A 17,613-nucleotide genomic window follows, 5' to 3' on the forward strand; every position below is an offset into this window, starting at 1 on the left:
CTACATTTAATTTTCCCCTTTTGTGCTCTTGAACTTGCACAACAAAACCTGCAAATCCTGGCTTTCTTTCCATACACCATAAGTTTCCTACCTAGTAACTTGAAAGGAAACCATAAAAGGAGAGGATTTTTATCTGTGTGCTAAGAGTTATTTTGATTTACTTGATGTCCCTTTAAAGAGTATGTTACTGAAGTCAAAACATGTCAAAATCAAAAACTATACTAGTCATATTTTATCAAAAGTATGACATGTAATGTATGTGTCTCCAGGGGCGGCCAAGAAAGCCAACAAAAGCATAGTTGATATTTCCTAGTATTGCTAAACAGATATTCCTGTTTTACAGCAGGAAAAGTTGTGAAAAACTTTCTTCTTATGATGAGGAAAAAAAATTGCATGGGTAATTTTTTGTTTGGTTTACATTAGGGCAGGGGAATTTGCTTCCCATAATGCTGTGAATGGATCCCTTGAATTAATTTGTTGAGGAAGATATAAAAAAACCCCAACCAAAACAAAAAACTCAGCTGTTGCTTATGCATCAGTATGTACAACTCACTATCACTTGAGGTCTGCACATTTTACTATAAATAGGGCCATACCTATGCTTTTTTCAGTAAGATTACAACCCCACAGCATGTTGCTAGTATCTACTCATTTTAATTTTTCTCCTGACTGAAGCAGTGCCTAGGCAGTCATGCTAAATAATTGCTGGGTAGTGGCCATATTTCTCCAGTTCGCTTTCAAAGGGGAGAAAAATGGGACTTCACTTGAATGTAGAAATCCCACCACAATGTTGGTGACTGATCTTCTGCCACAGTTAGCTCTAAGGCTTAGCTTGTCTTTCCGATTCGCACAGATGGAACAAGTTTTTACATGTACTCAATGAAAAATATACTACAGAAAAAAATACAAAGTACCTAGTCATGAGAAATAAAGTAGTTCTTGACAGTAATTTTTCATTGTTAATCTGAAAAGTCTTTGTTAGATAAAATGGCTCATTAACCAAAATTCAGTGGACTTCAGAGATTTCATGCATAGCATGAGTTCTTCATACACAGTAAATGCCGTTGACTTTGGTGGCTGCTATTTTTTATATATAATCTCTATTTTTATGATTATTTATTTTCCATTTAAAAATTTATACAGAAAATGTTTCTTGGCCCTCTTCAGAGAGAGCTAATGAGGCACTAATAGTATCTCAAACTGCAGAAACTAATTTTATTTACACTTAGGAGAATGTTTTATAAGCACATGCAGAGAGTTTGATCATACAAGGCATGTCATATTCTCAGAGGGTGCTGCTTAACTCATAGGACCTACATTATAGGAGAAGGATGAGCCATGTGAGAGCTCACAGGTACCTTTAGGGAGGCTGGCTGAAGGCAGCACTGTCCCTGTCTGCCTCCCCCTGAGCTAGAGGCTGTGTTGGGAACAAGGTGTTTTTCTACTCCTCAGCTGTTCCAGTTTACAGCCCCCCTTAACAGAAGTTGTCAGCCACGATACTAAATACCAGCTCACAACCTGGAGGAAGTGGGGCACGTCCATGTGTCTTGCTTTTGCAGGGCATTAACTTTAGTGGAGGAGAACTGAAAACAGTGTCAGTTTTGTGCACAGCACCTACACCTTGTTCACAGAAATGCTGGAGTTTGGTGCCTGAGGGAGAGCCTCTACACCACTTTGCTTACAGAAACTCAGTGATAAGCACTGGGACCAGAGAATGTCTTGTTCATATTGTTCTTCTATTCAGTAAACTACTTAGACTGTTGTGGGCACAGTGTCCAAACAGGCATTTGGGCTTGGATTGAGTAGTGAAGTGATTTGTTCGGAGATTAATTCATTCTGGTGTATAATCAAACTTACTTCCTTCCCTCAAAAGTGTTTCTAATTCAGAAATTATAAGATGTCAAGAAAAATGAATATATCTCGCATTACTTCTTTTATTTGTGCAGTTTAATATCACCAACTTTTTTTGATATTTCAGAGAAAACTGTAGCAATAGAAGGGTGTAGTTTCTTTCTCAACTAGACTAATGTTAATTTTTAGCAGCAAAAGCAATGAACTTTACATAAATTTTAAAATTATTTCTACTGAAAGCAGTGTCTGGAGAGAATGATTTGAATTTATCTTTCTGTTTCCTGAATGCTTATTTTTTTTAGTTATGACATTTCAGGGTTTTAGATAAATTAAGATTAGTTTTGACTGCATTATCAACTTTTATTATAGTAAAAAGATGGCAAAAATAGGGACTAATGTTAGTTTTTCTCTGCAGGAAAACTCTTGAAGATCGTTTAAAGCTTGAAGAAAAACTTGGCACACTCAATGTGTCTGATACCACAGTAGGGAGCAAACAGGCAACATTCAAATTAAAGAAGGTGAGCTATATGTATTTATAATTTTTAAGGTAATTCACAAGTAACTTTAGTTTTTGCATGAAAGAACAGGAACTTAAAGCCGTCAAGCAAATGTCCCTCTTCATTTCTTTATAAGCTGCCAACTCTTCAGGTTCTTGCCAAGAAAATGAAAGCCTCCGGTAGTACTCTGTGTTTATCCTGTATAACTCGGGCAGCACTCATAAAATCTTATGTTCTGCTGGAAAATAATGGCTTGCATCTTTTAATAGTTTATTTGCAGAGGTACCACCAGAAGTTTGTGTCCTTGCCTGACTTCAGTGCCAGCGCTGATCAGGTCTCAGTCTGCAGATACAAATGTAATTTAGGGTGCTGCAATTTAGGCTTTCTCTTGGTGAGGTGTCAGCATGATAGAAGCAGAGCTCCAAACCACCTTTATTATTGACCTTATGTAACACAGGTCACAGGAATGAGCTCTGGTTCTTTACTGGTTGTCAAATTCTGTATGGAGTGTGTAGTTGACTACTACCTATTCACCTTTGACAAGGGTTTTGATTTTCCATTCTAAAGAATTTTGTAGATTGCATACAGGTGATTGCTTTATAGTGTGGGGACAGTTAAATAAATGCCTATGTGCATTTGCTACTGCTGAAGGACACTTAGGGATTTTTTAATTATAAAATTGCTTAAGAACTGAAGAGAGGATCCAATTTAGAACCTGAATACCCAGATGAATTGATACTTGACATAACAAAATTTACTTTGGTTAAAATTAGTTTTCCTCAGGTAAACATCTTTGCTATAACACATTTCTCCTTACCACTGGTCAAGTGCTGTTCTCACTGGTAAAACACTGTCATGAAAATGGCTAAGTAGTTATTTAATTGTCACGTTATATATGCCTGAAGGAAAAAAAAACCCTCAGAATTGTTGACCGTTTCTACCTTACTTAGTTTACTGATTATTATCAGTTTGCAGATGTCCTTTTTCATCAGTTTTTGATTCCTATATTGCTGGAATTTAAAATGTGTTGACTGTGGAATAAGTTGCAAATTCCTCTGCAGTGGGCAGGGTAACCTTTCTGGTGATTTTACCAATTCTGTAACTGTATGGTGTCTTGTAGCTTATTAAATGGGCTTTGCAGGGTTTCAAAGCACAGTCTATTTTACAGTAGTTTTAACTTAAGAAGTGCAAAGCCATAAGGTTTCTTGAAGTTGATGGTGCACACTGAGCTGTCACCTTTTACTAACAAAGATTTGGGAGCAAGGTAGACAGACTTTGCAGGAAGAAGACAGAGCAGTGGTTCAGAATGCCAAATTTACTTGATTCCATCAGATAAGATACAGCTTTGAGGGTTTTCTTCAATTATGGTACTTCTAACATTTATGGGTTTTCTTTTCCTGACTTTTTACTGGTATTGATTTATTGAAATATGTAAATCTGCTTTAGAACAATTTTTTAAAATCTAATTTAAAGAAAAATAATGCATCTGCAATGAAGATCTTTTCTCCTATCAAGAGAATAACAAAGTAAGACTTAACAAGTCTCCTCTTAAATAAACAGACTTTGTGTATATCTTCTGAAGTCCCAAGGAATGAACCAGGGAGAGCTAGGAGGAAGTCACACTATGCAGTCTTGGCACTCCTTTTCAGAGGATAAAGAGTTAGAGTTAACAAGCCAAAAAAGGGATTTTAGTGTCACTTGAAACATCAGCTTCCACTTTGTGATGCTCTTTCCTCAAAGGGCAGGTGTATTTAGGAGTAGGTGGAAAGATTTAGTAGGGGAGAGAATTGTCCTTCCATAGGGTTGGTGTTGCTTCAACTCCTAAGGCAGTGGAACTGAGGCCGAACTTGGCTCCTGCAGGTGTGGTATGTTGACAGCCTCCTGATGCCAGCTACCACTGACAGATCCAGTGATGAAACTGTTTGTCATTGATATTTCACAGTTTAGTTTTCAGGGAATTTGAATATGGTTCCTACAGTGTGGCAGCTGATTTTTCAATTTCAATATGCTTTATCACAGCAAATACATTACAAAATAGCAGGATTTCTAAAATACCAAAGTACTTACATTGCTGGGACAGTATAGAAGATGTTTAAAAACCCGAAACCTTAAAGTTTCTGATGAGATCAAGGTCATTCAGTTTCAGTACACTATGAGTAGATGTCAACATGAACTTAAGTAAGATTCATACAGACTCTTTTAGAAGAGGTCTGGAGACAGAGAAAAACTACCTGTATTTTCAAATAATAGGTTTCTTGTTGCTCTACTTGCAGTGAAAATGGGAATTGATAAATTTCATCAAAGTCTAAAAACCAGTAGCTTTTTCTGCCTTGATACCAGTAGGGGCTGATTGCAATATTTGGTAAACTGGTTTGTATCTCACCTCAGCCAAAATGCTGTCCATGCAAGCAAACCTCTAGCTCAGTTTAAATGGTGTGTGAATGGGAGACTGGGGGAGATGAGCTGACGTGAATACTGCTGGCTACAGAATGAGATGCAGTGGGGATGCAGTGCATCCACAGTGGTAATTCTGTCACACTGCCAGTGCAGTTATCCTGGGCTGCTTGAATTGCTGGAGTACATTTTGACATGGACAGTTGCCTGAGCTTGGCTATTTCAAGTCTGCTAGTTACAGTTTATGTATAGTTTAAAGACAAGCTTTAGTCTTCGAAAGAAAATAACAGTTTGTGGCTATAAGAACCATTTCATCTACATGGTACATCAAAACATCTTCCAGCATGTTTTTGATTAAGGGAAGAAACAATAATAGATCATATGCCACAGGAGCAGAGATTTAGAATTACTTTCATGTAGAAAGTCCTTTTAGAATTGCATGCAGTATATCAAACACTTTCAAGAACTCTTAAGAACATGTTTCAGGAAACATGTATGCTTCACCAAATTTAACTAATTGTTCTGTCTTTTTAAAATTGAATTGTGCAGTATTAAGCCTGACAGATTTCAAGAAGGATTTGGACAATACTTTTGGGCACATAGCGTGGCTCTGGTCAGGGAGACTCCTGTAGGGCCAGGGATTGGATTTAGTGATGCTTGTGGGTCCCTTCCAACTAAGCTTATTCTGTTTTGTGATTCTGTGATTAAACTTGAAAACACTAGTTAACCAAAGTAGATACTAAGTAACCACAATTTGGAATTGATGTTCTTAATGGTATTTAAACATAAATTATGGAGTGTATTGTTAAGCATTATTTATCTGAAATACATTATTCACTGTTTTTTGATATCTTTATGTTAAACATTTGCTTTGAAAAGCTTGGAATGATAATGCCTAAGGATATCTAGAATTAACAATTACAGTCTGACTTAAGATAGCATGAGGCAACTAATGGTAACATTTCCAGATCTGCTTAATGGAATTCTGACTTGATATATTGACACTGGGACAATGAGATGATGTGTAAGTTTACAGGAACCTGAGTCTATTTTTGTTTTAATATTCCAGTCAGAGCAGCAAAGGAAACAGCAGGAAGCTGAGAAACGACATCGTCAGGAGAGGAAAACCCTTCGGCGCTCTGCCAGTCATCTCAAGAGCAGACGTGGAAGAGGACAACTATTTCATTGATTTATGTTGGGGTTTTTTAAGAAACTTTTTACCCCATTTTTCATTTGAAAAAGGGGCTTTTTCAAACTGGGACACAGTACCAATGGATTTGCATTTTGAGTCATTGTTCAAAACTAGAACTTCCTAAACCTTGTGTTAATTATTGAAAAGTTCATGAAAGTTGAAGTACTGACCAAAGGACACTATAAATATGGTGCATTGTGAACTGTATTTGTTGAGAAATCACCAGCAACTGGTTATTGTGTAACCCTGAATGTTTTCTACATAAGAATTTATGTATACAACAAGGCTGCCTGTCTTTTATTTAACTTAAAGCTGTGAGTTTCAGTTTCTGAAATTTTTGTGACTGCTTAGATAAAAGATCAAAGGTAAGTTGTTTACTCTAAAAGCGTATCTTTACAAGGACACAACAAATTTTTCTTGTTCTTGAAGGATGACACACAGTTGTATTTTTCAAAAAACTGACTTTGGCTTTATATTCTTGGGTTGCCTTTAGTAGCAAATGGTGCAAATAGTTGTCGGGACAATTGAGAATACCTGATTTGGGTTCCTCTGGGTCATTCTGTAAGGAAACCACTCTTGCCACACCGGTGTACAAAGGGTAAGCTCAGAAGGGTAGTCCTATTAACTTAGATTTTGTAAATACAAAACCTGATCCTGATGTTTCTGTTTTGGAAAGCCAGCCATGGTTCAACATAGATCTAGTGGTGTATGTTCACATAACAAGCACTTTAAGGCCATGCCAGTAGTCTCCTATGCTTCAAAAAAAGTGTTTAGTTAAATAACTTAAAAAAAAACCAAAAACTTTAACCTAAGTAGGTCATTATTTAGCAAATAAATTAGTTTTTACCTTTGATCCTAAAGAAACCTTTTTATTGCTTTTTAAAAGCCTTTATAAATTGCCTTTTTGCTAGATAAAGAAACCTGAACTTTGGATCCAACTAGAATCAGTGAATCTCCCTGTCACTGGAAATCTTTTTGAGAGACTCGTAGGTTTTTAAGTGTTTTGCTTTATAAACCAGAGAGGTATTAATCTGAGCAGGTTTCTTGGGAAATATTTATAGAATGTTTGCAATTATTTTGGTAAAAAGTCTTGGTTTCTCATAGCCTGATATTTTTTTGTTTTGCTGTTAGATGATAGAAAAGTTAGACACATGGTAATTTTTTTCTTCCTGACTTAATTTTACCTGCTTTAATTCATGGTTTTAATTATGTTGCTGCCTTTAATTTTAAAAGCCCTTTTTACCTGATACTTTCATCTTCAAAAATGTACATTGTAGTCATCAACTCTGCCCTTGCATTCAACTAAATTATGAGTCTCTCAATACCTAGTTTTCTACTTCTAGCTGTCAAATTTCCGCATTGTCCCTAAGCTTCTCTTGCTTTTTATTTGTGTATCTTCCCCCTGGAGCATTATGTTATCTTTAGAAATTATCTGTGTGCAATTCAGGTGTGCTTACATCATACACGGGGCTACAGGAATGTGGAAGGGTTAACAGTGAAAACTGGCCTCCATCATTGATACAGGGAGAGCTGGAGACTGAGTGGACAGAACTGGCATTTTAAGAGCAGGAATTTGGCAGAGTTTGCTCCTAATCATGGTGGGCCTAAATCCCACTATATTTGATCTAGAGCTGCATTTGTGGTTGAAGGCATCTGTATTTTGTGGGCTGTCAAGAGCACTAAAAAACTAAGTGTTGTTGATCTGCAGCGTGGTAATGCAGTGAGTTTGAAATGGTTAACTTTCAGCTTAAAGTGAGTGCATTTCTTGTGTTTTATGATTCTTCTGACCGACTGGTTTAAGTCAGTGTTTTGCTTTTCATGCACTTACATTCATAATGCAAGTATTGTGATAGTATTGATCATGTATTTAGGTTGAAGCTTATATGATTAAAGGAGTATGCTTTGTACTCTTAGATAGAAGGCACATGAATACTTCCCTTAGCATGCAGTTTATTTCACCTCAAAGGAAGTTGGGATACACTTTAAACGCCTCTTTCAACCTGCTGGCAGGACATCATTTGCCTTCTTGGCCACAAGGGCACTGCCAGCTCGTGGCTTGTTGTCCACCAGGACCCCCAGGTCCTCCTCCACAGAGCTGCTTCCCAGCAGGTTGGACCCCAGCCTGTGCTGGTACTGGGGGTTATTCCTGCCAGGTGCAGGGCCCTGCATTTGCCTTTGTTAAATCTGAAACTCTTCCTCTCTGCCCCTCCTCAAACCTGCTGAGGTTCTTCTGAAGGGCTGCACGTTCTCTGGGGCATTGGCCGCTCCTCCCAGCTTTGTGTCATCAGGGAACTTGTTAAGGAGGCTTCTGCCCCTTCATCTAATTCATTGATTAATGAGTTAAACAATATTGAACCTTGGTGGACACCACTAGTGACCGGCTTCCAACTAGACCCTATGCCACTGATTGTGACCATCTGGGATCTGCCATTCAGCCAGTTCTCAATCCACATCACTGTTCACATAGGCACCTGGCATGAGACATGTTTAGATTGTTGAGATTGATTACACAGATTAACAGCAGGTTAAAGTTGTTCTTGAACAGCTGTCTGGGGAAGATTGGAAGTTTCAGTAGAAACTGATGCATTAATGCAACATCATTGCAAATAAATTAACTTCATCATGCAACCAACGCAGGCATTTTTTAAGTGTCAGCCTGGGTCTCATTAATGTTTTTCAGTCTGCAGTTACTTGGTTTTCTATGCTGCAGGAATCAGTCTTTATCCAGAATTGCAATTCCTAGAAGCTGAGCAGCTGCTGGGATCCTTTGTGACATTTAAGGTTCATACTCTTAAGGTAAAGTGTGATCAGATGCTGTAGCCTCACAGAAACCCACATATGATTGTTTCATAAGTGTGAGAATTAGTGGTGAGAATTTGTTTTAAAAGCTCATTATAAATAAATGTACAGATAGTGGTTAAATATGAGTGAAATTTTGGTGAGATAAAGGAATGACTTAGATCTGATGTGTCACCTGTACTTTGGTACTTTTTTACTCCACAGGTAATATGATTTATATCAGTTAGGCTATTAGTCATTCAGCAAATACTGAACCAAAACTAATTATCTAATGTTCTTTCCAAAATTCTGTTACCAAGCCAAGAATCATTCTGTGTTCCTGTGGCTGGTATATTGTCTGTAATTAAGAGCATCTACTAATTTAAACAAAACAGTGAATAATTTTACTGTAACCCACACTGTTTTTAATATCTCAACAAAAGAAACGTGATTTTAAAATATTACCCTGAATATGTAGCAAGTGTGTCTAAATGTATATGCACATTTTTATATTCATGGGGTTTATGTATGGAATTTAAAGCAAGTTAGAGATTGTCAAGCTTCAGGGGGAGTTGTGAAAGAGGATGGAACAGTTTTCAGATTACTCCATTTTGCCTTGCAGCAGCCTTTTATATTTGTATTCTTCATATTTCCAGGTTTGAAAATGGGGAATATAATTTAATTCCAGGAAAAAATGGACCATATTGCAGATACAGGAATACAGTGAAGCAGTGCAGATCCTTACCTGGGGAGGTTGTGCAGTGTCTACAAAAAGACTTGTGATGTTGGATTAAACATTTGCAGGTAGAGATGTCTGTGTACCTTCAGGTGTAGTGGAGTCTTCCCTGAAGAAGAGGAATGGTTTAATGAACTTTAGAGGACCTCTCCAGCCTGATTACTCTATGAATGTTGTAGGGCATAAGGAGGAAATGTGTATCATTAATTGACTGGAGTAATTTTCCCCCTTTGTCTCATCCTTCCACTGAATCACTCACTAGTTTTATCTTTTTATCTCTTTCTTTAAGATTAAGTACTTCTTTTGGCATTTGTCCATAGCTAATATATTTTGTCTGATCTTGAGAAGTATGGGAATTTTAAACTGAATGAAAGCACATAAATCTATTAATAAATTTTACCTCTTGATCATTATCTCTGTATTCCAAAACCCATTTTACTCAACAACTGACTCTTTGTGTTGAACATTAAATAGTCCTATCAACAAAATGAACAATTTATAGTAAAACCTGCAGAAAATAATAGCATATAGCTCCACTTATAGTTTATGCAACTGGAAGAAAATTAATTCCTAAATTTTAAAGGATCTCTAGGTCATAAAATCATTGATTAATTGAGGTGGAAAGGACCTTAAAGGTAATCTAGTTCCAAGCCCCCTGCCATGGGCAGGGACTCTTTCCACTAAACCAGGTTGCTCAGAGCCCCATCCAGCCTGGCCCTGAACACTGCCAGGGACGGGGAGTCCACATATGCTCTGGATGACCTGTGCCAGTGCCTCACCACCCTCACAGTAAAGAATTTCTTCCTAATATCTAACTTAAATCCACTCCCTTTCAGTTTAAGATAGGACAAAGGCCATTCTCCCTTGATTTTTAATTTGACCCAGATCCTTAATCCATATGGGGTCTAGTTGCAAATTTCTATTGATAACATGGTATGTTACTTTGTGTTTGTCCTGTAAGTGGCATTTGCATACAAAGTACTTGTGAGTATCCCCTGGTACAGACTGGTTTGCATTCATATATCAGCAGAGCTAAAATAAGTAGGTTTTTGAATAAGTGAATGAAAACCACAACAACCAAACCATCCATATTAGTGTAAATTCAGAAACGTGTCTGCCTGTTGTTGACTGTTTTTCAGGATCTCCATCTTCTGTTCTTTGCTTAATGTTTTAGACTATGGAGCATATCTAAGAAGAGAAGATCCACCTTGAGCATGTTCAGAAAGGAGAAGTTTTTATCTTACTCTTTGAAATGGATTGATTGATTGCTGCACTTCCTTTGACAACTGTATTTAGAGTTGAAGAACAGTAATTTTGCAGTAAGATCAGGTACAAGTTGAAATGCTCTCATTCAGTGGGGTTATGCTTACCTATAGAGATTTGGATCAGTTTACCTATGAAGGCAAGTCCTTGTGCCAGTTAATTCTTCATTGAGTAGGGACAAAAGTAAAAATTTCATTTCCTCATTAAAGAGAAAACTAGGCAGTTGAAGTGGGAAATACCAGCCCAGCCCTAATCAGAATTTATACTCCCAATTCCTGGAACCACCCTTCCCTTCCCTACAGCAGTTTCTGCCAAAGCTTTCTCTCCTACTTATTATCTTGTTTGAACATCTGGCTCTTTCTTCTGGAGCACCTCTCTCTACACTCCACTTTTTTCTGTTAATATCAGGATCTCTGGTACAAATTTGTACAGATACAGCACAGATTTGAGAATGAGCACTAAAATGGTAATAATAGACTGGCTGTGTATGGGTACATCTTCAGCAGAAAGGATTTGTGTGAGCTTGGAAATACAGAGAGCTGATGCACACACCTGTACATATTACTGACAATAGGCAGCACAGGGCTGCTTTAAACCCCTCAAAATCCACTTCTGCTCTTTGTGTATGTATACTGCTGTGCTAGCTCTCCATCACTGAGGTCTGGGTGTTTTGACTGGGACCATGTATTTTATATTTTTAAAAAAAATTTTACCTGCAGCATTAGTATAATTGCAATGTACATTGTATACATGCAGTTACATTATGTACAATTACACAAAACATTTAGCATTCAAAAGCATCCAAATTATATATTTTCTCATTTCAATAATGAATATTATGTCCTTTCCATTTACCAGCATTTCTTCTGTAAATGCATTTTGTTTTTTAACCTTTATAATATGCTACAAGTGGAGTGCATACAGCATGGGTCATAAAAGACCCTACTTGTGAGGATTTAATCGTCTTATGCAAGTGACAGTATTTTGAAAAGTAATTATCTTGTCTGTTGGGGTTCTGCTGATATTCTTGTAAACTGAATCAAAAGGGAAGTTTCATCATAGGTACTTTGTTTTTCTCCTTTCCCAGATGTAAATTGTAGATTGCCCAATGGGACTATGACACTGTTGCACTGAAAATGAGGCAATATTTTAAACAGATCTCCACAGCAAATAAATATCCTCTATCTGGGATATTTTAGACAGGTTTCAACAAATCACTTTTGCACAAGGTCATGGTAACTGCATTGTTGCAATTGAAGTAACACTAGAAGAAGAAGAAGAGAGTGGATGATCATTCTCCAGTTCTTAGGACAAGGCCTAACGCTGTTCAGTTTACAAGTACAGACACAGCCAAGAGCATTGTGTAACATTTCACATGTGCCTGTAGTTGGGGACTGGTGTCGCTCATGCAGCTTAGCCACTAAGGGAAGACAGAATGATTGGTAATTTTAGAGGCAGTTCTTCCAGAATTTGAAGGTGACAGTACTTTATTCCTGTAATTTTGTCTCCCAAACCATGAAATGTTCCAGTTAAAAACTGGAAGAAGATGAAGTTTCTCCACAGCAGAGGTGAGGCACAATTCTACGTGAAGTATTCAAGAAATGTTTGTCATCCCTGGAGTGGTGAGCACAAAAGCTTGCTTTGGTGATGGCATTTGGGATAAATGTGAGGGCAGGGCTGCCAGGATATGCTGGATGTGTAATGTGACCAAAGCAAGGAGGATTTACTCCCAAATAGAGATAACACTGCACCTCAGGGTGCTACAGGATGAAATGACCAAACAAGACAGGTGGCTCCTTCCCTCCAGAGGATCTCTCTTTCCCTTCTTAAATAATGTGTACATGATGTCTACTGAAATGATTTCTAGAAAGTAATGCTCAAAAGTGGATGTCCTCTAGTGATGTTTACATGTTTCCTCTTAATCACAGAAAAGTAATTGATCTCTGGTGTCAGTTATGACAAACTTCTCCCTTGCCTCTGAAGATCTGGAGAATCAAAGTTCTTTCCTTCAAAGAGACCACTTCCCATGAAACTGAAGGAATTTCTCATAGAGATAACTTAGAAAAGTCACTGTTTAGTAAGGCAGTCAATAAAGCATCTGGAAAGAAAGGGAAAGAGGAGGTGTGGAAAATAATTTGAGATTTGGCCAATGTTTCTCTCAAAACATGTTCCAATTTTAAAAAGAGCTTATCAATGTAAATGTCAAATTTTCAAGAACTGAAACTAATCTGCTCTGAATTGGGCTTTTCAGTGAAAACTTTCAGTGTTTAATTTTATTGCCATATTCCTTTAGAAAGTGTAGTTCTGTCCTGACCTAGTCTGGTTTCTTGCACTTAAGGGTCTTTTAAAAACTGGATTCCTCCAGCCAGCATGGTAAGGCTGGTACAGCTGGTCAGGTAGAAATAGTAATGTAAAGTCTTTCAAACTTTTTTTCTGATTCTGCTGCCCCCTCTCCCGTGCAATATTTGAAATTATTTGGCTTAGATATTTGGACACTATCTATTCACAAGGGGTAAAGTGCTGGGCTGTCTGAACCCATTTTATCTTCCTTTCCTCCTATGTAGGCATGTATTTGACACCTCTTGTTATGTTTTCTCGTCTCCGTCCAGCTGAGGAGGGCAGTGATAGAAGAGCTTTGGGACACCTGGTGTCCAGCCAGGGTCAACCTGCCACTGAAAGACAACCTCTTCATTTTTTCAGTCTCTCTTTAGCTGTTAAATTTTAACAGCAAAACAATTTCTGCACTAAACAGAAATAGTAGGAATGAAAATTATTATCAATGCTTTTTTCCCCTAGCATAGTTAGAATTTGGTGACAACTAACAAATAGGAGCTAAGTGGAAATGATTTCTTAATCATAGGAAGCCTTGGAGCTTCTGAATTTGGGACACCCCTACGTCTGGCTTATTTCATGTATCATTTTATCTACCTCACTGTATTGAGTAATAATGATTTTAGGGCATCTGCAACTAACTTCAAGATACAAAACAGGCAGAAGAACTAGATGGGCTTAAGGAGCTGTTGTTGTGTAAGGTGCTTGTACAGCCAACCAAGTTTACTTTATGAACTTCTGTTACTCCTACAGGTGAAATTTTCTGATTCTTGGCTAAGACAAGATTTGGGACTAGCCTGTGGGCTTGCTCAGAGTTAGGTGTGCTTGAATCTCTGAACACAGCTCAGAAATCTCAAGGACAAGGCTGTCCTAAGATTTTGGCAGCATCTATGCCTCCAGCCTTTCCTCTACTGAGCATTATCTGAGCAATCTTCCTGCTCTTTCTTGAAAGCCTTGTGTATGTCAGTGCATTTTAAAGCTGGTGTACCCATGAATATCTTCAGTATTTCAGCAAGGTACCACAGGCTCCCAGTGGATCCTAGGCAGCGTTCCTCACCACCCAGCTAAAAAACAATAGTATCAGCACTTTCCATAGGAGATTTAATGCTCTTCCATAAATATTAAGGGTCTATAAAAGTAAAGTTGGCCACTGGGTTCAGAGAAAGGAATATTAAGCCCTAAGGCAGAAGGACATAAATACACAAGGGACAGTAGCTATTCTGGGACACTTCAGTCAGATTCTAAATCAGATGTTGTAAATGCCTCAAAGCAAGAAATTTGAAAGCTATTCAGTTTTCTTTGAACACTGTTTTGCATGTGGATTTCAAGCATGAAAAAGGGAAATCTGTTATATCAATAGGATCTCATGTGGGCAAGCTGTGGTGCCATGCTCCAAATCCCTCAACAACAGATCTGTATCTCGGGTGAGCTAAACTAGCATGCGATCATTGAGAAAGACTTTTCTCCCAGTTGAAAGTTCCTACTTGGGTACATAACTACGCAAAGGCAGAGAGAGCTAATCTGAATGACTGGTACATAATTTTTATTGGCTCTCATGGATACTGTTTGCATTCATTACAGAGAATCCATTGCATAGGATGAACTATTACTGAATAATTTTAGAATTATCAATCATAAGACCACTTTCATCCCACATGCAGGCTTTGAACTCTTACAGAATAATTTTTTCAGTTAATTTTCTTTGGGCTTTTTGTTCCACCTGCGAATCTTGTCTTTTTCCATCTACACAGCTTCCAAAACAATGGGGTTGATCCTGCTGCTTTGGTGCAAGATGCTCTCGCTGGCATTAGAGGAGCTTTACACGTGCTGAGATGTTGTTGGCTGTATATTTACTGTGACAATGACAAGGCACTGCCACTTTGGGTGCTGTTGAGGGGGAGGAGTCTGTCATGCTGGGGTAAGAGGTAGTGGCTGTGCAGGTGTTAGAATTCCTTGGCTGTCAGAGCTGCTGCCCTGGCCCTTAATGGTGGCTGGGCAGAGCAGACCATGGTTTCTGTCTGCCTCAGAGGCCAAAGTCTAGCAGGCTGCTCTGCTTGGGAAATCAGATCTGCTGTTTGCTTATCACAAACCCACTTCCTGGTTACCAAACAATTTCCGAAAGTGGAATGAGGATGCAGGAACACACTGAAAGCTGTGTAAGATTTCTGCTGTCCCATCGCTTCATGCGCATTCCCAATGTATGTGCTGTGGTGGGTCCCAAAATCAGAATAGATGAGATGAGGACAATGTCTCAGAAGAACAAGATGGGACAGAGGCAGAAAGATGGGGACAAACATTGCAGCAGGGCCTGTGGAATTAGGACAAGGGTTAATGGTTTTAAACAGAAAGAGGACTGATTTAGATTATATATAAGGAAGAAGTTATATACAATAAGTGTGATAAAACACTGGCTCAGATTGCCCAGAGAGGTGGTGGATGTCCCATCTCTGGAATCGTTCAAGATCAGGTTGGATGGGGTTCTGAACAGTCTGATCTAGTTGAAGATGTCAGGGTCCTCCAAAAGTCACTTTGTCCCTTTCCCTGCAATTTCATGGAAACAGTGAAAGTTTCCTTTCACAGCCTACCTCTCCAGTTCCCACCTCTGGGCTGTCACCGGGACATGGAAGGAAGGGGTCCTGGGTGCTAAAGGGCAAGAAAGGCTGAAACCAGGACAGAGTCAGCAGAAGATGTACAGTCCCCTCACCACTGGAACCACAGTGGAGGTGGAGTGTAAGTCACACCTCTGAAGTGCACTGGCACACCCACACTGGGATGTGGCTCCAAGGTCAGGCTGAGCTAGAAGCAGGGTCTGTGGGTGCTGGAGCCAACATTGTGTCAGGCTGGTGTGTTTACTGGCCGCCTGCCCACAGCAGAAGGCAAGGGGCAGAATGAGCTTCTTCCAAGCTCTGGGAGAAACTGATTGCAACCCCTGAGCCTGTGGGAATGAACTGCTGTTATAACATCGCAGCAGAAGTGGTGATGATCCAGATGAAACATCTGAGAGGCAGTTTCACAACACATCTGGCCCATGAGGTTTCCATGGGAAAAGGGCAGAACATGAACAGGTTTACAGGACAGATATCAGTCTCATCTCTGCTCTTTGTTTCTCCTTTTGGTAAGGTTGTGGTTTTGGACTGTAAGTCAACCCCCAGGGCTCTGTAGTGAGATGCAGGGTGCAGGTGCTGATGCTCATGCATTTCAGAATGCACATTCTTCAAGAGCAATGGATTAGGGAAGTTACCACTAACTCGAGCCTCCTTCCTGCTCTCTCTACCCCAACAATACCAATCCTTGTAGATATCACTGCAAATGGACAGCAAGGGACTTGAGCTGAGAACAAAAAGAAAAAACATCAAGAATTATATATTTGCAGTTACAGAGATGAATTGAGATCACAAGGAATTAAAAGAGCAGAGCAAGAACTAACATTTGCAAATCACATCATTCAAGGAAAGGTACAAGCAAACAGTGGATTAGTGCATATTACCTTCTGTCCTCTTTGAAAATGCCTGAAGATTTATGTGAACTATAAGCTTTTTTTTTCTCCCAGGGTCTTATTCTGAGATCTTATGCTATTAACAGACAAGTAGTATTGCCAGGAAAGTTGCTGAACCTCTGACTTTCAATAGTGGTCATCAGCTTTAAGTCTGGAAGACTGGAGCTGCATCTAACCACAAACACCCAAGACTGGAAATCCCTCCTGAGAGGCAAAACAGCTTCCAGGCTCTGACTAGGTACTGTGAAGAAACCTGAAGATGCTTTCCATGGCCATATCATGCCTGTTATGAGGCTGAGCAGTCTGAAGTGTTTGATGGCTCCTGCCCAAGTCAGCCTCATAGTGTCTACCACATATGAGTAACATCCAGTCTGTGAACCACAAGTAAAACCACTTCAGTTTAGTTCCATGAAGGTACGTTCTACAAATAAAAATGGAGAACAGCTCCCTGCAGCCCACAAATGCCTTCTGCTTCTACAAGTCCTCTCCTTTTTCTATGCAAGATCTTTCCCTAATGCTTTTGAAACCAGAGCAACAAAAGAAAACATTTCTAGCTTATTTTAAACTGTTGCTGATAACATCTAAAGTGATTAGAGTATGTTTATTTCATTTGGTTATTTTTGTTAGTTTTCATTAATTAAATGGATGGGGCTTTAAACAGCCTGGTATGATGGAAGGTGTCTCTTGGAACTAGATGATCCAGAGGTTCCTTCCAACCCAAACTATTCTATAATTCTATGAAGCATAGGCATAGAGCAAAAAATTAGACCATAAGGGATGTCTTTGGAATAAAATCTGGTTGGAAGAATGCCAGTCTTACCGTTAGTAGTCTTGAACGTGGTATTGCTGTCATCTTGCTGGAAAGTACAGCCTGACAGGACATATCTCTGCTGTTCCAAAAGTACTTGTGATTTTTTGTTTGTTCATTTAAAAGTGTAGTTTTGACATGTTTAAACTCTGTCCTGAATTCCCCAGACTTTTTAGGCAAGACTCTTGAAGGATTCAAGCACCACTCACAACAGACCAGGAGGCTGTTGACTTTTGCACAAGTTGACTAGAGAAGTCTTCGTGTGTT

At 38.9% G+C, this 17,613-nt stretch overlaps 1 protein-coding gene across 1 annotated transcript in view; it reads left to right on the forward strand.

The window, feature by feature from the left end:
* The window catches only part of NOL10 (nucleolar protein 10), a 56,987-nt gene extending 47,126 nt beyond the window's left edge, over positions 1-9,861 (forward strand). Inside the window, exons 22-23 of the mRNA XM_030270056.4 lie at positions 2,267-2,369; positions 5,812-9,861. Coding sequence (XP_030125916.1) covers positions 2,267-2,369; positions 5,812-5,931 — 223 coding nt within the window. The 3' untranslated portion in view covers positions 5,932-9,861. The remainder of the gene's footprint in view (positions 1-2,266; positions 2,370-5,811) is intronic.
* Positions 9,862-17,613: the final 7,752 nt, after the last annotated feature.

Source organism: Taeniopygia guttata, chromosome 3 (genome assembly GCF_048771995.1).
Source record: "Taeniopygia guttata chromosome 3, bTaeGut7.mat, whole genome shotgun sequence".
NCBI classification, from domain to species: Eukaryota; Metazoa; Chordata; class Aves; order Passeriformes; family Estrildidae; genus Taeniopygia; species Taeniopygia guttata.